General features: G+C 41.3%; 1 protein-coding gene across 3 annotated transcripts; it reads right to left on the reverse strand.

Moving 5' to 3' along the window:
• Window positions 1-798: 798 nt before the first annotated feature.
• TMEM248 (transmembrane protein 248) lies at window positions 799-18829 on the reverse strand. 3 transcript variants are annotated; one of them, XM_049803643.1, is made up of 7 exons: window positions 18756-18829; window positions 8374-8548; window positions 7397-7682; window positions 5979-6129; window positions 4984-5167; window positions 4369-4512; window positions 799-3582 (listed from the first exon to the last, which is right to left on the reverse strand). In XM_049803643.1, exons 2-7 carry the CDS (start codon window positions 8530-8532, stop codon window positions 3562-3564), a joined length of 945 nt encoding a protein of 314 aa, XP_049659600.1. In that variant the 5' UTR covers window positions 8533-8548; window positions 18756-18829; the 3' UTR covers window positions 799-3561. The 3 variants fall into 3 exon arrangements, with proteins under 3 accessions (XP_049659600.1, XP_049659598.1, XP_049659599.1); XM_049803641.1 differs by lacking the exon at window positions 18756-18829 and adding an exon at window positions 16124-16367; XM_049803642.1 differs by lacking the exon at window positions 18756-18829 and adding an exon at window positions 11665-14216.
• Between the last annotated feature and the right edge of the window lie 1440 nt (window positions 18830-20269).

Raw genomic sequence — 20269 nt, forward strand, 5'->3', positions numbered from 1 at the left:
GCAGGGCATTAATGCTCGTTCAGAGCAGACACTTCAGAACTAGCCGGGTTTCCTAGAGCCATACCAATGGGATTTGTAAAAAGTATTCTATTAAAACCACTTTTTTCTACTAATTGTCACGAGTCCCTCTCCCCAGTAAAAATTATAAAACAACGCTCTCATTTGCCACCAGATTAGAATAGGCACCATTTGGATGCTTTGAACTCTGCTCTTCAGAGAAGCAAGACAAAGCCGCCCTTCTTGCACTTGTCAAACACACAGTGCCTAGCTTTCAAGCAGCTTCCAAGAGCAAAACTAAATATGTTTTTCCTACTCTCAAGCTCTGAACACATGCAGGTGCAACTTGTTCCAGCTGCTAGTAACTGGAGTTAGAATGTAACAAGCTACATTATCTTAATTTCAACAGCCATCTACACAGGTCCTCCAACCATGTCCAGCCACCTGCAGGCACTTTGAAACACTCAGCATCTGGTCTTGGTTCAGCTGAGTAAGTTACACAGCACTTGCAGCAAGGAGGAAGTGGAAGGCATGATCATCATCAAGAAACAGCAACAGAAGAGATGGGTCTAGGTCACAAATTCTGCATTTCCCATGATGGGCACCAGCTACATTCCCTACACCATAATACATAAAGAAAAAAGTCTATGCAAGATGCTCACTGCACCTTAGGTACACAGAGGGTTTGAAATTCCAATCTACTGCAGACTTTCCCTACTAATTTCCTCCGATGGTCCATATAACATAGGTGATTTATGAAACCTCAACAGCACCTGGGCAGTAGAAATAAAGACAACAGCATAAACTTCATTGTTTTTATTCTGCAAAGCAATATGCACATCTTACAAACACAAAATTAATCTAGGAGAGAAATGTCATTTCCAAATCAGCTATTAACCATCATGCAACAAGACAAGTGAAATGTAAGAACAAAACAAAACAAAAAAGCCATCTTAACCCTACAATCACCTGCAGAGGGTTGAAAACCAAGGCTCAGATTTTCTATGTAATGCCAAAGAAAAATGCAACAGAAAATGGCAGCTTTCTAAGAACAAGAAAACACGTACAAATAGAATCAAAACTGATTCAAGTCATAGTTAAAAAGAAAAAAGAAAACAAAAAAGGAAAGATCAATATGATCTGAACTTTAATATTAAGTTTTTACTCTTCTGTTTGGCTGCATTTAACTTTTGTACATTGCGCCTAGGAACAATCCAATATTCCTCAGTATTACAGCATTTCAACCTGATGGACACCCTTACCTCTCTGCTGCAATACAGGGGTGCAAAGGGATAAACTAAGGCCAAAAAATACAACTCTTTGAACATTTCCCGTATGCGTTTGTGGGTTGTATAATCTTAGCATTTCTGGGTACTTCAATACAGTGGGTGATAAATTGCAAAGCAGGCTCCTCTAATTACCAAATAGCAAAACCAGATTTAAAAAGGAAAGGAAAAAAAAAAAATCTGTTTTCCACAACAGATCAAGTTCCAGTTAGAACATCTGGATTAATTTTTAATTTGCTGAAACAGAAAGGACTTGGCTTTGCTTTTTTTTTTGAGGAGTCGCATTATGGTGGGTGCTTTCTAGGTATTTCCAGAATTTGCAACACCATCCCAATCCATTTCCTATTCCTGCCTTTGGTCCCCAGATCAAGCCACCCTCGTAGGCAACTCTAGAAGTCAGTATTAATGCAGAAGGCTGGGTATGTGTGAATTAGGAACTGCTCGGACAGTTTTCATGAGAAGCCGTCTAGCTGTTTTGACTTCACCGATTCATTTCAGTGAAGCAGTATTAGCCCATAGCAGCATCAGGAGAAAACTGGAAGCTTCATTTTATCCCTAGACTTCAAACTAGGCCATCTCTAAAGCTTTGCCTTAACACTCCCGGAGAAAAACGCATGTTAGTTAACACCACTTAAGTAACTGAAATTCTATAAAGGAAACATGTTCTGAAGAATAGCGTGGCTATTTTGCTTCAGATGCTCTGAAGACTCGTGAACTTACGGAAGTCCCATACATACAGATCAGTAGGGTACCACTCAATAGTGTCTATAAGTAATGAACCAAGAATCTCATGCCAGCATAATTGAGACTGTGAGATTTTGACTTGAGTTTCTTCCTTTGTGTAGTTTAGAGCAAAAGGAGGAGGGGAAAAAGCTGACGTGTAGGTATGCAGACCTACAGTTATACTACCTGACGAGAAAGCTGAAAGACAATGAAAGGTCAATTAAGGCAACCAGTGAGATTTTAAAAGCAGTGGTGGAAAAGTCTGCAGGAAAACCCCGACTCCTGAAAATTAAGGAGGCTACTCGGTAAGAAGCCAGAAAGAAACAGCAAAAGCCAGAATGGGAAAGGGAGAAACACACAGAATAAAACCTCCGATTTAGGAATGGACAGAGAGAACAGTATGTGTTTTACTGTGTGGTTTCTTTGACCTTAATCGCAACAGCCATAGTCCTCTCCTTGTCATTTTCCCCTGAGTGGACAGCATTAAATGGAAATGGGACAAAGCTAATAAAAGTGTCATTTTCAGCTGCCCTTCAGAGATGGATGGAGAGTCCCAAAGTGAAGCTCTATTACAGACTATGGGATTTCTTTTCCTTTCATTATTTGCACTTGCCCAAGGCTGTGCAGAGCCCCAACAGACTGTTAATACAATACATCTTTTTATTAAGTTTCACTTTCTAGAAAAAAAAGTTTACAGAAAGCTGCTCTGCAGCAGACACACACAATCCTGGTTTGAGGGCTGCGGATGGGAGGCCAAGTGGAAAGCTTTCCAGATAGTCTCTATGCTGACTGGTTCTCTGGCATTCAGCAAGCCAAATGAAAAAAAAAATTAAAAAATAATAATAATAAAAAAAAAAAATCAAACTTAGCACTCTTCAGTAAGAAACATTTTAAAATGGGACTTCACTTCATATTTTTTTTACTATGAATAAAAGCACAAGTTTGTCCTAAATACAGCACTATTAAAATGTGAATATGTATTTCTTTTTTCAAAAAAAAAAAAAAAAAATATCTAAAATGTTGATATCTTTTCTTGCAAGCAAGGAGCAAATGGAAGAAAGTATTAGGCCACACAAATACACATTTAATTCATGTAGTAGATTGGTGGCTTTGGAAATGCAGTATTATATCAAAGGTGCATACTGTTTCAAACACACTGTACATATCATTGGGCAAAAAAACAAAAGATCTGTTCATTTGTTTGAGACACTTGCAAAGGCATCTTAACCTGCCCAGATGCAGCTAGACAAAAATATCTTGCTCTGACTATATGTAGCCATATCACTAAACATATCTACACAAACATTCGGCTATGTCCACAGGTAAAGACTGAAAATTTCCGGCCGCACTACAATGCGGAACAAGTGCATCATCTGACCTATTCTGAATATACTTTTATAAATATGTACAAATCAATTACAGGCACTTGAAATGTCTTTGGTTGGAATAAACCAACATTGCAAGATAATGTATTCACAGAGTGTTAAGACCCATTCTGGGTTCAGCAGGCAATGATTACGGTTCTCAGTCATTCTCAGTCAAAGGAGAGGATGGATTATGCTTCCGACAAAGCAACCTAAACAAAAGAAAAAGAAAACATTTAATTAAAGTCAAATGCTTAATCCCATAACAGTGATATTACTTATCTCCATGCAGCTGGCATATCTGTCCTTGCCTTTTCAAAGAACCTTGAAAAGTCTAAGTTGGAAAGAAAATCAAAGTCTGAAGGTGTTTTGTGCTTAACATTATCAATGAAAAACCAAAAGCAACCCCCCCCCAAAAAACCCACAAAACCAAAACCCCCCAAACAGTTTATACTACAAAATATTAAGATCAAAAGGTGCCAACGTTAGCTTCCTACTTCACAATTGAATATATTCATATTTAATCCTTCAAGCAAAGTGCAGGTCTCCAATGCAGTATTGAACAGTGACTGTTTCAATAGCTTTGTCATTGTTTTAATTAAATTCTGATTAACAACCACTAGAATCACCTATCATGTTTTATTCAAAATTTTCAGTCTGTTGAGATAAAAGATAAATAAAACTACTCAGTGCCATCTAGTCAATGCTTCATACAAAATGGTGCAAGTAACATCAGAATTATGGCACAAGAGTTGCATTACAGCACTTACCGAACTGCAATAATCCACTTCTGTAGGAGAGAAATCTGAGAATCTACAAAGCACATACATGTATTTTGTAGCACCTGTCTGTACTGTCCACAATGAAACACCCATGTCTCTTTGAAAGGGAATTAAATCTACATCTCCAGAGATAAGAAAAACCAGTCTGCACTATGTCGACAAGGAGGTTTTCTGTTTTCTTATCAGAGTCAATATTTTGTTATTACACAGACTCACCTTTTCAGAGCAGAATTCTGTATTGCTTTGCCTTAGTTTGCTTGGTCTGCCTTTAATAACTGCATAGCAGAACATTGTAATCACCATCACAAAAAGAAAGTAACTGGTATGCATGAGATGCAGGTTTATTAGAGAACGATCATCCTGCAGAGAGAATTAAAACCATTTACTGACAATGCACCAATAGTTGGCATTTTATATTAAAGCAATAATTATCAGATAAGGACAGAAATTACTTCATAAATCAACTTTCTCCCCTTTACGCAGCTGGCATAGTAATTAAAGTGATTCCTAATTGTGGCACATGAAGAGCTGAAATGGTCCTCACGTTAAAAATCTGTACTAGAGATCTCTTCCCATATACTGGCAGTGCCTTTTGTCAAATGGCTTCAAAATATAAATGTTCCTTATTAAAAGCTGTGAGGCATATGGAGATTACATGAAGACCATCACACCCACCAGTGGTAAAGCACACCCAACTCTGTCTCAGCCCTGGCACTGCACAATAAACCAGCACTGAACAGGACTATTTTAGGACATGAACAGAACCACATTCAATTAAACCAGAGCTAAACATTTATTCAACATAACATACAAAAACACCACGGCACTTACATCTGGAACTATAACAGTTAGCTTGGGATTTAAAGCATGATACACTTTTCCGATTGCTCCTTTGTAACACCAGAAAGGGTTATAATCTTGTGCATATTTTGTATTAGAGTCCCTTGCTGTGGTGAAGATCTTGTACCAAAGCGTAGCATTGCTGTATGTTTCAGGAACACAATGCGGTGGCTGACTGCAGAAAAACAGAAATAATTAGCACCCCAATTGCCATTCTCCGTGTTTACGAAGGCTAACTTTCAGAACTGAGTCAAGCCCAGTCTTCTCAACAGCAGCATAAAACACAGTTTTATTTTGGACCTTCCAAAACAACAACAAAAACCAAAGCTTAACCAAAAAGTTGTATAAAAACCCCATCTGATTCCTATACTAAGATTAGAATTTAACTGCGTGTTGTTGCAGTAAGTCAACATCCCACAGCTTAATTAGAAAAACACTGGTTTTCATAAAGCTTCACAGAGTCATGTGAATCTATCTGGTGGTTCTGCAGGGTATACTGAACAGTGTCAGAGAGTCTAGAGAAGACAAAGGGAAACTATTTTGATGAAAGGTCTGTACCTGCTGGGGGATGGCAGCAAAGCAGCACTCGGCTTACGCTGATCTCTCAACAGGGAAAAGGATAAGAACCTTAGTGTCAAGCCTTCGCTCTCACACAAAGTAGTGAAACTAAATTATAGGGTGTCTGTCTTATATATTCACGGATTCTTTTGTTCCTAGTGAACACACAGGAACAAATTTAAATCACAGGTAGCACACTGAAAGGCAGGTAGGGCCTATAGTTCAAAACATCCTCAGAAAAACCTAGTGTTGCTAAAAGACAGCAAGTCCCAAGACAGGGTTTTTACTGTGGGGGAAGGAAGGCAGGTAGGTAGGTAATTTCCACAGTCAACAATAACTTTCATCAGGAAGTAACAACCTCATAGAACCAGCTGAGGAATTAATCACCCAGTAACCAGTCTATGAAGGAGCATTTAAAATGCACGTACACTGTGACAGGAAATACATTGCTGGCTGCTGTCACAGTCATGCAGGTTGTGAACACAACCTGCTCGCAGTGGCCATGAAGAACGCAGTCATCTGAATTCCAGGCAGCCGGCAGGGTGAATGTAATATTTATCTCCTCATGGGATTCTCTGCCTTTGAGAAAGAGAGAAGGAAAGCTGGTTTTCGTTCACAAAAGTATCTGAGCAACAATCACTAGGATAAGGACAACACGCAAACCACTAAGGCAGCAACCATAACCCTGAAACTGTACCTTTGAAGTCATCCAGGATCTTTACTATCAACAAAGAGAACAAAAAGAAAGTTAAAAACCAACACAAACCAAACCACAAAAAACCCAGCTGCTGGTCTTTCTAATCCCTCCTGCCCCCAGAAGAAGTGGGGTCATTAGGCTCCTTTCAGAAATGAAAAACTCACTATTTTTATAAGTGAATTCATGCATGTTCAGAGAACTTTATTAGAAAGTAAAATCACAGATCTTTAACCTTTCTCCTCCCAAAGACTTTGTTCCACATCTGATTTTTCTTTTCAAATTGGAGATACTCGTGTAGACAAAAAGGTGCCAGCAGATATTGAACTGCAGATTAAGTAGGGTAGCTTAACTCCATGTGGATATATTCATACTGAAAATAAATCCAAGCTACTGGAAATGGAACTTGCATTTGATAGCTCTTAAAGCAGTAACACAATAACAACAACATAAAATACAGTAATACAGATTTACAGCTATGGCAAATGTCTCTTCACAGGCCTCTGAGGTTCAAGACACCTTCAGGCATTATTATAAAATGCAACCCTGCCTAAAAGCTAAAATTCAATGAGGTTCTCTTATCAGTTTCTACTAATTTTCTACAATCTCCTGCCAAAACTTACTGTCAGGGCAGCCTCATAGCAGATGAGTCTCTTCACACCACAGAAACTGTAACCATCTTGTTTGTTGCTGTTTGCAGCATTAAAGCTTATTCATGCATGCATTTTAGATAAACTCTGGTTGTTTTAGACAGCTTGCTACTTGATCTCTAATGTATGTACATTAACACCTCTCAAATGTGAGTTAAGGACTTAAAGATGTATCAAGATAGAACTGAAGATAATCACCATAGAAGTTTTTCCTGCTTGGAATTTTGTTGGCTTGAAAATTACCTTCCATTGTCATTAGGTTAATCATTTAAAACAGCAAAGTCTAATCTTGGCAAACCTGCAGGTTCTTTTCCATTCTGAGTGCAGGGAAAAGTTTTTCTAGCAAACAAGTGAAGGGCTCTATACAGGAATATACTCACAACAAATCTGGAAACACATATACATTCTAAGCAAAAGATTTATCTCACCAACAATAAGCTGGTGAATTTTTATTTGATTATATAGTTATCATTCAAATCTATAAAGGTCAAGTCTTGCATACCTGAGAGTCCAATTTGGTGTCCAAAAATTGTGGAACTTAGATGTGTGACATTGCGAGAATATCCCCCAAATGGTCTGAGTGGGTCCAGCGTCAACGTGATTGTAACAGAGATGTTTATTGGACCAGAGTCCTCAAGAGCCTGTGGAGACTGTGTAGAAGATCTCGCCTGTCCACTAGTCACCGTACTTTCTGGAGTTGTGGTATCATTGATGAGATGCTTTAAGGTTTCATTCTCAGATATACAGAAGTCCAAATCATTAAACCTCAGGAGGAAAGTATTCCAGTCCTTAAAACAAATGTGAAGATTTCAAACAGATTAGCAAGTTAACTGTTGGCTGCCACTTCTCTAGGGCAGCGCAGACCTTGATATGTACCATTCCGCCCGCAGTTCCAAGCCATTTAACAAAAATTACATGGCTCACAAAGCAAGCACAAATACCACCATGGCTATCTCAACAATGGGACAAGTTGTTTACACAAGTTAGATGTGTTCAATCCCAGCCACCACTCGACCACTGCTCAGTGCAGCAGCAGAATATCCTCCTTTAAACTACAAAAAGAATATACTAACTTGGTCCGTTCTCACCACGCTCAGGGTGTAAGCGGTTTCTAGCTCATTACAGAACAGTACTACTAGATAAGAAGTTTCACAAACAAGCCAGCTGACGCAACAGAGTAAGAAAAAGAAAGGCTTCTAGCCATAGTAGGGAAGACGCATGTCAGGTGATTCGGCCTCATCCTCGAAATAAAACAAGACTATTCAAACATTCATACCAATAGCCTCTTTCCTAATGAAATTAGAGGCAAATGTAAATGAAGACAATCTCCCGTAAGACTCTGTGCATTCCCATGAGAGGGTTCTTGGGGGCGGGGGGGGGGGGGGGGGGGGAGGGGGGCGGGAAACAAACTCATTAGCTTTGGGCATGTTTTTCAAATTAGTATTCCCACTGTTTAGCTCAGGAACTTTTTGTACCTACCTCTGTCATTTCTGGTGACTTGATCTCCTTGATTTTGAAGAAATAACCCAGTGTCAGAAAAGCTATTGCCATAGCGCTTACACTGATCATAAAGACCACAAGCGGAGGTCGACTGCTGATGTAAACCTTCAGGTTCTCCAACAGGTTTATGTTGAACATTATTCTGATTGTTCACCTGAAAAAAAAACCACCCAAAAGAGTATGTCCAAGACCAGCTGTGTTATGGCCAAACAGGCCAGTGAAGGTGTCAGAAGGCAGCAGGAGCGAAAGGGAAAGGGAGAGCTGGTGTTGGTAAGGATCATCCTGGGTATGATCCGCACTTCTGTACATTCTGCTTCCTATCTTGTCACTGGCAGCAAATTTCTTAAATGAGCCCTAGTTAAAAATCTCAAACACTCTATCTAGAAACATTGGAGACACATGTTGAGATGGAAAAAGATCAAAAGATAAACCAAAAGCAGAGTTGTATTCAGTGTTCCCTTCTGAATTTCCTTTTGAAAATAACAACACAGATGCAGGCTTTATTACAACTTTTAATCAAAGCTGAATGTCACCCACAGCATATACAGTACTGTGATTCCTTTTTAAAGGGGCTTCCAACAGCTCCATTAGCATGCTTGTTTACCACAGAGTCTAAAATCAGCCATAAAACTGGATGAGTTGAAAAGCATACATATAAAAATATTTGGGCTAATATTTTTATGTAAGAGAGCACCAGCTTTTAAGTGCTGGTTGCTTAATATGCTCCCATAACTCAACGGCTTTGAAAGCAATTAGAAAATGCTATAAGCTGCAATTTCCGAAGCGTAATATGCCTTTTGAGCATTTGTGAGAGAAAAGGGAGCAACTGTGGATTTCAGTGCTAGAGCTGACATGAAAATAGCAATTGGACACGGTTAGTGCAAACCAGAACCAAGAATAATGTTTCCACACTGCTGCCTGAAGAACTACTGATTTTTTTATGAAATAAACTGCTTAAATAACACTACTTATAAAAGAACTTGTGAAACAGATCAGTGCATGTAAATCAAAATGTACATTCCCACTAGTTTTTAGGGGTTCACTTAACGGTCCAACACTTAAACTCCTCCTTTCTGTTAGAACCCATTAGAAACACAACACAAATGCTATTCTTCTACCAGCTCTAGTTCTAACTACCAACTAACTTCCTCTGTGTAAATGAATAACCTAAAGAATATAATTTATTTCTTTTTCACACAGTTAAAAGAAGAAACCGAATGCTATTACCTCCTGGCAGGTCAGGAAAGCAAGATCAGATTTCACTTTTTAGCTACATAAATAATTTAGAAAGCGGCTCTAATAACTGCTGCCTCCCTCTCTCCACTCCAGCTAAGCCTTTTAATACTCACGCAATAAAAATCTCCAGTCAGCCTAACAAGTAGCTCAAGCGCAACGGGAAGAATGAAAACTGCCAGCCTGGAACATTGGCCACCAACTCCAAAGTAATTGCTCGGTATTGAGGTGTATACATCAAGACCAAATGCCACATTCAGGCAGAGTTACAGCTGACTGTACTCATCGGGAAACACTCAGCAAGCACTGGAGAGATATTGTGCTCTTAAATCAGGCCCTACGAACACTGGAAATTATGTTATAGAGTTAAAAAGATAAAAATGGTAAAGGATGGAAATACACAACAGTTAATACGTCAGAGTCCCAGGCAAACACAGAATTGGGTAGCGGTCTAAAAAGCGAGGAAAGAGTCACTTATTCTACAGTTTAAGGAGTCTTCCTCCAGTACAGGTCAAGACCATATACAGCAACCTCAAAGGTGTAACATTTTAAATTTCTGCTTATTTGTATATGAAAGGGTATAGAAAAGGTAACAGCTGAAATAGACCTATCAGTTTTTCAAGAACAAATTACAAATAAGGAAAATCTTGAAGTATATTGCAAAGACCAAAAAGTCAATGAAATGAGTCATCGCAGAAGGATGAAATTCCCATTTCAAGGCTTAATATCAAAGGAACTGAATTCCTAACAATAAACAAAAAAACCAACAAAAACCCACGTGCTGTACTAAAGCAGGTATTAAAAGTAAAATTGCAGTTGCCAAAAGGAAAAAAAAAAAACCCCAAATGCGAATTTGAAAGCATCAAAGTAAATGTCTGACAATTTTTACGTGTATCTTGCCATAATGTCAACTACCATCTTTCCACTAGGAAGCCTAAAATCCTGTAATTTCCTCACAAATATTTTCCCTTCTCATTGTGCATGTAAAATAGTCAGTCTAGAGGAGAAAAACATTTGGAGGGGTTTAAATAACAAAAAACCACCACTGAAATACCTTAAGGAAGAAAACTGTGGGTGGAAGAGAAGGGCAGCAGGCTAGCGCTAACCCAAACAGCACTCCATTAAGACCTCACATGTTTTCTAAGCCTGAACACCTTATTGCGCAAAACAGCATTTAATCTTAACTGTGCAGTTCAGTTTATTTATAAATCAATTATGTTTTCAAACATGCCCCATCACTAGTAGTACAATGGGGGTTACAAAATGGGTCACATCAGGGTTAACCGCTTTGAATGAAAATAATGTTGCATGCCAGAAAAACACTCATAAACACAGATCAACCAAACTGTGATTTTCCTAGCAAGCCATCCATAAATAACATGCAAACAAAGAAATGGTGTTTATCTCAAACGAAAGTGCCTCTCATTTAAGAATAGTAAACAGTAGCAGGTACCAAAAATATCTTTAATTTGGTTTTCTTCTCTTCAACTTGATGTCTAACACCTAAAACACTAGAATAGTAAAGCAAAATAGATCACAGTTGTGTTAACTGTGAAGCTGCCTATGAAAGTTCAAAATATTCAAGATGGTCTGTCAAAGCTTTATAAAGATCAATTAATAAGAATGTCTATACCTCTAATCTAGTTATCACCAGCCTATCGAACAGAACTAGCAAAAGTAACCTCAGCTGATCTTACAACTGAAAATAAAGCCCCTGCTGGTTCTCAGAGCAGCAGCAATTATCATCTCCCCCTCCTTTTTTTAAAGGAAAGAAAACAGGATAAAACCTGAAATTAAACAGAAGCTTCTAAACTCACCAGACGTTTGCCCCTTTTATGCCCTGAAACGAACTACTAATTTCTACTACATAAACTAGAAAGAGCTTTTACAGTCAGTTTCTTTCAGGAATTGGGGAAGGCTAATCAAGATTTTTTTCTTTAAATCTTTGTTAGAATTTCACAACATAATATTTTTATCACAAAACATGCATTTGGGAGCAAAAGAGGGGTTTCCTACTAATTTTATAGGAAGACTTACTTTACCATACTGGTATCTGTGGAAAAAGAGGTGCCAGTATCTGCAGCTGTTTCAGTTCATCTTTTTAGGAAGGATATCAAGACCCTGCAGGATGAAATTGTAACAGCCTGAAAACCTCTGTCAGCAGCAGAGGGGCAGGCAGGGCTGACTCCTAGAGGAATGAAGGGAGGGGAATCCTCCAGAGCAGAGCATTTTTTCTGTCCAACTGATCTTCCTCCCCTTCTCCTGTCCTTCAGTGTTAACAAAATAAAACAAAGTAAACAGATTCACAGTAAATGCCATCAGTCTTCTTGACAAAGTAGAGGAATAGCAGTAATCGAGACTTGCAGAGGAAGAAAGTTGATGAAAACATCACCTAGGATCCTTCAATCCACTGCAACCACGTATCGCCAAAGGATCAGCAGCCAGATGTGCACAAACACATCTACTCCCCCAAGACAAAGCACCCAAGCGGGAGATAACAGTGAATCAGCTCAAACCAGTCAGTGGCTCACCGCATTCTTCTGAGCTATTTTATCCTACAAATATGTTTACTTTTTTTTAAAAAGCACGTTTTCCTAGAGCCTGGAAGCAGAAAGCGTGGCAGGAAAATGGCCTGGCCCTTTGCACACGCAAAGAGCACTGACAGAAAACACTGCGTGTACAGCACAGAAGGAGAGCGAGAACATCACCTGTTGAAAATGAAAAGGAGATTCTTTCCTCGCGTTATTCTGGTAACAGTTAGTCAGGAAGCAGATTATTAATGAAAGCCTGACAGCCTGGGGACTTGCAAGAACAGAACGAAGCAAAATGCTTCATACTTGCATGAAATGTTTCTTTTCACCTCTCAAAACACTTTTCAAAACATAATTAAGCATTTCAACATCCCCCAGAGCTACATAAACACCAAACATTTCAGTTCTACCCGTAAAACAAGGCCAAGGAAGGCAAGTAATTTGATCAGACTTATAGTAAATTTTAAGGATTGAATTCTTACTGAATTTCAAACAGCCAAGGTCCTGACTGGAACTCTTGTTAAAGACAGAAAACATACACTAAAAAGTAGATGAGTTAAAAAATAAAAGAGGAAAATATGCGGATCAGATATTACTCAATCTGTGTATGCAACGTTTCCAGATATTTAACAGCCCTTCCCAACAAATACGCAGTTGTAGTTCAAAATGTCCGTGGTGGCGTTAACACAAGCACCTGGACAGTGTGTCAGCTGATACTCCTGGGACAGCAAAGTTGATTTTAATTTACCACTTAAAGAAAAATTTATGCAGAAACAGACAAATGCAAGCAAGTTCCAAATACTGTTGTGAAATGCTAAGAGTTTTAAAAACATGAAGAACCAGAAAAGAGTAGAAAAGTTATAAGCCAGGAAATACAAACAACGTGAGGAAAACCTTTTTTCACTGGTTCAAAGAACCCCAAATTCTGACTTTTGTTAAAAGTGAAAAACACAATTTAAAATATACCCAGCTGTAAAATAAAAGTAAACCTAACCTCTGGTTTAAAATAGACATTTTGCTGCCAAAGTTGAAAAAGGCAGACCCATTTGCCAAGCGAGCCTGTGCCATGGGAAAGAGTACACTTTCATACACAGGAGTTCTGGCTTGCGCGTTTTTAAAGCCTTTTACAAGTCAAAGTCATGACTTACAACATGACTTCTCATAATCTAAATCATACGGACTACAATAAAACACACAACATTAGACTCAAGGACTTTGAAGTTGTATTTAAAAATGCTATTCTGGTTACTGCTGCTTAGCACGAGAACCTGGGAGAGGAAGGCAAAAGTAAAATGATTCAGTTTTACAGGATCTGTCGAAGTTCCATGAGAAATCAAACTCTGCGTAGACTGCACTGACAACAGCCAAACAAATGCAGTTCACCGAAGGGCTTTATTCAAGAAGTATGAAAAGCCTCACTAACAGCTGAATAATCAGAAACTGGTTTAGTGACCAATTTAAGAAGGTTAATAGTTGACTGCAGTAAGGCTACCCATTAAGGAGTGTGGTACAGAATGCAGCAGTGTAAGTACTGAAAAATGCCAGAGAAAGGCTCTTCAAACTGTTTGTAATGAGAACTGTTGCTTGTAATGAGAACTGTAAGGAGACAGAGCCGCAGACAGATACACAGCTTGAATCACAAGCAGAAAATGACTGACAAGTTGAGGAAATGGCAGCTTTAGTGGGAATGGCAAAATAAGAGTTCTGGATGTAGAAAGAAGGTAATGCTGGCTGTGTCAGTGAAGCAGGAAAACAGCCAGTGGCTGCTAGTGAAGGAGAAAATACAAACAGCAGCAAACCCGACTGAAATAAGGGACTTCAGCAATAGCTGAAATATCAAGGATATGGCAGTAATATTACCGTGTCTATATACTTCACCCCTACTGTTCAGAAGAAACAGGACTTTAATTTGCTTAGCCCGATCTCACGTAGGTAAGTACAGTCTCCATTTTACAAATGGATAATTAACAAAACCTGACATGCCAGGACATACGCAAGTTTTCTTCCAAAACAAAACCTGGGAGTTCCGAGTCCTGGGAACCAGCTTTATTCACAGGTCAGAACGGTCTTCTCAAAAAAAAACCAAAAAAACCCCAAACCCAAACAAAAAAAAAAAACACAAAAAACCTCCCAACACAGACATGCTTTTGGCAAGGGGAGATTTGGGAAAAGCAACAAAATTCTGACACTGACAAGTTTCATCAATACTTCGTTTAGGGCTCATTTGATAAAACAGCTTCACTTCTACCAAAAATGTTATGCTACTTAATTAAAAAAAATAAATAAAGACGGTCACAGCTAACAGACCCGCAGGGAACACTTGCCAGGGAGTGTTTAAGGGGGGAGCTGCACTCCTGTGGTCCGCCGTCCATCCAGGGGTGATGGACGTGCCAGTCTCCTGGCCCTCGCCGGGCGCATCCGCCTCGCACAAAGGACACCGAGGCCTGTTTGTTCGTTCGTGCCCTCGGATGCTCCTCTCCACCGACAGAGCACAGCGTCTATTTTGTACTACCAGGCGGCATTTCAAGTTCTTGTCTTTCAAGTGGGAAAGAAGAATCACATTCCACCGGCCTGGAGCCACTCCTCAAATCACGGGAGGTAACAAAGCTACCAAGGTCTTAATCCTCTTTGACGGGACTAAATCGCGGGTCAAAGAGCATTCAGTCCCGCAGGCACAATTCAGCATTATCTCTGCTCAGTCTGCCTACAAAAGTTATCCCCTGTCCTGCAGACACCTGCTGACCAGAATTTGGATTGCAGCCATCGGCTTATTCCCAGAGACCAGAGGAAGAGCAGGTAGATGGAAGTGGCTCCCTAGATGAACCTAGAACCATTTTCTACGTCCAGCCTAGAAGCAGAGAGGTCAGCGTGCGTTTCCCGTAACTCAACCGCTTATAAAAAACGCGATAACGATTTACCAGAAAGATAGGCCCAGCCGCGACAGGTTTTCATTCCACGACACGCTTCCAATTGCAAAACTTCTCAGGAGCTCGAGGAGGATGTGGAGAGTAATCCTTAATGAATTCTTATCTAGACTCAAGGTTTATCTAACAGGGCAAATTTACCCGTATAATTACACCACTAGAACTAATCATGCAAATAAATTTCCCCAGAGAAGACAAGCCCTTAAAAAGCAAACAAAGGGAAAGGGGAAAGGAAAAAAAAAAAAAAAAAAAAAAGGCATGCCGTGCTGTAGTCTGTTCTTTCCCTTGTCAGGCAGAAATGTTTCCCAGGGTATCCATATCTGTGATCATGATATACGGATTAAATTTAATGTTAGACATCTAGCAGCCATGTTCTAGGCACGATACACCAGAAACGTTATTGTTAAAAACATCATGACATCTTTAGTCAAGTTAAATAAAAAAAAAATAAAAGCGGATAAAATACGGATATGCAGCAAACGGCGAAAAAAAACAACGAAGGAACCGCTGCTTAGAAGCTATTTTGAAACGGAAATATTTTCAGTGCTACCGGAATCACTCTTTTGTACTATTTTTTCCTGGTACGATGCCACCCATGCAAAGTTCAAGCTATCAACCTTCTCAAAAAAAAAAAAAAAAAAATTAAAACTAACGCTACATGGATACATCGGCCAAGCCCAACGACCCCCGCCTGTCCCCTCGCCGTGCGGATCTGGAAGCGAAGCTCTGCGGAGCCCGGCGGCAGCGGGGGGCAGCGCCCGCCTCACCCGCTCTGCCCCCGGCAGCGGGGCCGAGGCTCCGCACGGCGCTTCCCACCCTCACACGACCGTCACCGGAGCGACCCGAGGCCCCGCTCCTGCCCACCGACCCGCCAGCGGGGACTCGGCGTCGAGGCCCGGGGCTGGCCCCGCCGACCATCGGCAGGACCTCCCCCCGCTCCCTCCCTTTCCCCGGGGCGGAGGAAGGCGAAGGCGACCCCACAGCCACCGGGCCGGCATCCCCGTCAGCCAGAGCCACCCCGTCTCCCCGTCCCCGTCTTACCGGCGCCCCAAGGCGGGGGAGAAGAGGCCCCCGGGCCGGGCGGGTGGAGGCCCGGAGGCAGCGGCGGGGGCTCAGAGGCGGCGGGGCTGCCGTGCGGACGGGCTCTGCACCATCCTCCTGCCCTGACGGAGGCCACGGGGAGGGGGCCGGACGGGGCGGGAGGGGAGGGGAAGGGGGGGGGGGGGAAGGTGGGGGGAGGCCGCTGCCGGCGCCGCTGCCCGGACAACCCGCCTCCTCCGCCACCGCCTCCCGCTGCTTCCGGGGACGCAGCTGCGACCTCTCACCCCGGCCGGCCGAGCGGACGGACGGTGGCGCGGGGTGGACAAGATTGCTGCGGCGCCGGCAACGCGCGGGAGGAGCCGGGCGGCGGGCGGGGCCCCGCCGGCCCCCGGAGTCCCCACCACCGGGACGGGGCTCGTTGGCGGTAGCTGAGGGTCCGGGAAGCTGCTCGGGGCTCACCTCGTAGCACCGCCCCGCCCCGCCTCCCCCCCGTTGGCTTCTCGGGCCGGAGCGCGGCGGAGGAGGGAGGTTGGTGCAGCCCCGGCGGAGCCCCGGCACTTGCTGCTGCGCTCCTGAAAAAGGGGCTGCCGACGTTTCCTAGCCCCTCTCCCCTCCCTTTCCCACTGAAACCTAGCCAAAACAACTTCTTTTTTAAAAAAAAAAAACACCACCAAAAAAAAAAAACAACCTTGCCCGTACGTGGAAGCGTTCAAGAGAAAAATCCTTAGAGCAGTTGATTTAACAGAAGGAAGCAGAAGAATAACATTTTAATTATAATGAAGTCCAAGAGAGGAGAAGGTGAAGTCTTGCACCTGGGGAGGAATAAGGCACTGGGGTGACTCCAGGAAAGGGCAAGGGAGGTGGCGGAGGGATGGGGGCCTGCAGCCCAGAGCGGGGATGACTTAGCCCGCAATAGAGAAGGCTCAGGGGGACCTTACCAACCGGGACATAAACACCCGAGGGTGTAAAAAAGACAGAAGCAGGCTCTTCGCTGTGGCATCCAGTGAAGCAACACCAGGCACTGGGCTGTGATCCAGCAGAAGGTAACAGCACTCCCAGCCCTCCAGCATTCCCGTGCTGTTTTAGCCAGTTACTCCCCTGTAACCCTGCTGTTCCGAGCAAGGACAACTGCAACACCCTGCAATTTACAGCCAGGGTCTCGACCCCGCTAAACTACCCCTGACTGCAGCAGCAGCAGTTTGACAAGCTGAAAGCAAAGCGTATTTGCAATAGTTGCGGTACTTTGGAAAGGTAAAACCACAGTATTTTCCTGAAGATCACAAATGGCCCTGTCTTCAAAGAGGTCCAAGGTCAGTACTGAATTACTCGCTTTAGTTCATGACTCTTCTTGACTGAGGCTGGTGGAAGGCAGGAGGTGGGATTGCCAATGCACATTTGGCAAGCCTCTCAGACAATTAAAAAAAATAAAATCATATAGACCAGTTCTGTACACATCTCTGACAAAAGGATGGTGGCTGTAGATAAAGGAAAAGGACACATTCATCTCCTACTGGATACCCAGATGAAGTATCAAACCGTTTTGTTCTTGTGTTGAAGCCACTATAGCATTTGAACCTCCAAGGTCCAGTTCTTTATCAGATGGAACACTGCCACTTCTCCCCCCAAACCTCTTAACTCTTTTTTTTTTTTTTTTTTTCAAATTGCTGTCAAATAGCACCAGCTGTATGCATCAGCATCTATCTATGCCTCCCTACCTTAAGCATGAGTTACCTAGCCACAAAAGAATATACACCAGAGAATTTGCAAACATTAATGATAACTGGGTAGAAGAATCAATTTAATTTCATAATTCAGTTATATGAAACTAAAAGACAGTGTACAGTTTAATTAACCAGTACTTCCTGCAAAGTATCTTCTTTACTACAGCAAAATAAATAGGGGTTTCACATGCAAAGTAGTTTACAACGCAAGTTCCGATTCCTAGTAATGAGCTCCACGGTCTTTGATTTCAGTAATACTGAACTAGTAGCGTGCTGTTGAAAAAACCAAATAATTTCTGATACTGTGACTGTCGCCAAAGCACAGCAGCCTGTATTCCAATTCACTTTAAGGTAGTATTTCAATGAAACTCTCTGGTTCACAAGTAACTTGTTCATAGATACCATTTCATAACTTCTTGCGTCACTGAGGTCTCTCACTGTATCTTATCCCAACCTTGCCTGTGGGACCAGAGCACCTCTATACTACGGCAATGCCCAGTACCAAGCCGATCTGGTACTGCTTACTAGAGGGTTCATCAGCTCATGCTGAGCCCAGAACTGACACAGCATCTTCCCAGCTCGGCGAGCAGCACCTCACAGCACCCTGTGCATGACGGCTTGCCTAGTCTGAATTTTTAAACACTGGAAAGATACTCTGCAGTTATTACCAGCGCAACTGAACTACCTTACTTTTAAGCAAGACAAAACTATTTACCTGTTTTACCTACAGACGGGTCATTTGCCTAATAAAATATTGACAAGGTCTTCAAGCAGTCTAGTTACTCAAACACTAGAATGCAAGTTCCTGTGAGAGCTGCTCCCAGCGTTGTTACTACCCAGGCTACACTATGGCTAGGAGCAAACCACTCCTGCTTGCTATCTTTGAGATGGGGTATGGAAATCCATCTTACCTGGGATACGGAGGATTTGTTTGCTGAAAACACTCCCACTTTAGTGGCTTGATAACAAGATGGCATATGAATAACAGATACTTTAGTACAAATGCACCAGCAAGTCGTTCTTAAGTACTTAATCACTACAATGATCTTTCTGCAAAGAAAAGGACATTGTTACCTAGACTTGCACTTGAATGGCTAAGAATTGTGTCTGCAAAAAAACAGAAGCAGTCACAATTATATTCACATTAATCATTAACAACATAAGAAAACCCAGTGACAACATCTTTAGGAACTCATTAACAAGGCCATAATGTACACACTTTTATTTAAACATGGCAATTTACACAATAGTTCAAAGTTTGCTTACCCCTACCCCCCCCCTTGGAAAACCTGTGTACCTAGATATCAGAATTAGCACCTAGTGTTTAAAAAGAAAAGAAAGACTTTACAGTGTTATTTACTGCAAGCACTGGTCAGATCCTAAGCAATTTGGGCTCAGGGACACAGGGTTACATTAAATAATTTAATTTCTTGTGATCATCCAATTAGCTCATTGCTTCACCTCTGCAGTAGAGTTTTGGGTAACTGGTTATCTCTGAAACACTAGGAATGCATAGTTCATCAGGCTAAATGCATTTGACAAAAAGGGACAAATCACAGTTGTGGTCTGAAATTATTGCAGAGCAAATTTAAAATAGTGTTTTTAAAGCAGTGGAACATAATAAAGAGGTAGGTACTTTCCTCCTTGATGGTAAGAATTTAACATTGCTTAAAAGTAGTTCAAGCCACCTAGCTTTATGTTAGATATCTCAGGTACACAAACAAGTCATGGGAGACTGGATTTACTGGAAGATATTTAAAATTATATAGAAAATGTTTCACTGGCATAAAAAAGTTATATTTCAAGAGGTTACTTTTTGTGGAGTGTGCTATTATTCTTAACTTGAAACACACCGATCTAAACTTTTAGTGACATCAAGCCATATTTACCTTGATGTTCAGTGCTTTAGCAAGGTAAGTCCCTTTGCTAAAGAGGGTCACTAAAGATCAGAAGACTGATGTTTTGTGAAAATAAAGCGCACTTTTCTTCTTGGAGCAATGGCTCATTCCTCTTCTAAAAAGCAGCCTCTAATTATATGAACTTATTTATCTACCAGGATTGTCAAAAAAGCAATCAAGACCTAGCCCACTGATGGAAATTACTAGGCAATGCCAGAAAAGAAAGCCACTTTTGGTGCAACTCTTGCACCATCTCTTCCCCTCCCCCTTTTTGTTCCACATTATGCAATTTTTAATACAAATACTGCTTCCTATTTCTGAAGCCTGGCTCAACATTCTCTTCAAAAGCAGTAATATCAGCACTTATGTGCACCACTGAAGGCTATCAGGTGTACTGACAAAGCAGAGAGAACGTTTACATGAAGAAATGTCATATTTTAAATAGCACTTTTTTTTTTTTTACAGAGCTAATTGAGATGAGTGTCAAGTTTTCAAATCATTACAACAATATCCTCTCTGACTGTAAT

The sequence above is a fragment of the Accipiter gentilis genome, chromosome 6 (assembly GCF_929443795.1).
Source record: "Accipiter gentilis chromosome 6, bAccGen1.1, whole genome shotgun sequence".
NCBI classification, from domain to species: domain Eukaryota; kingdom Metazoa; phylum Chordata; class Aves; order Accipitriformes; family Accipitridae; genus Astur; species Astur gentilis.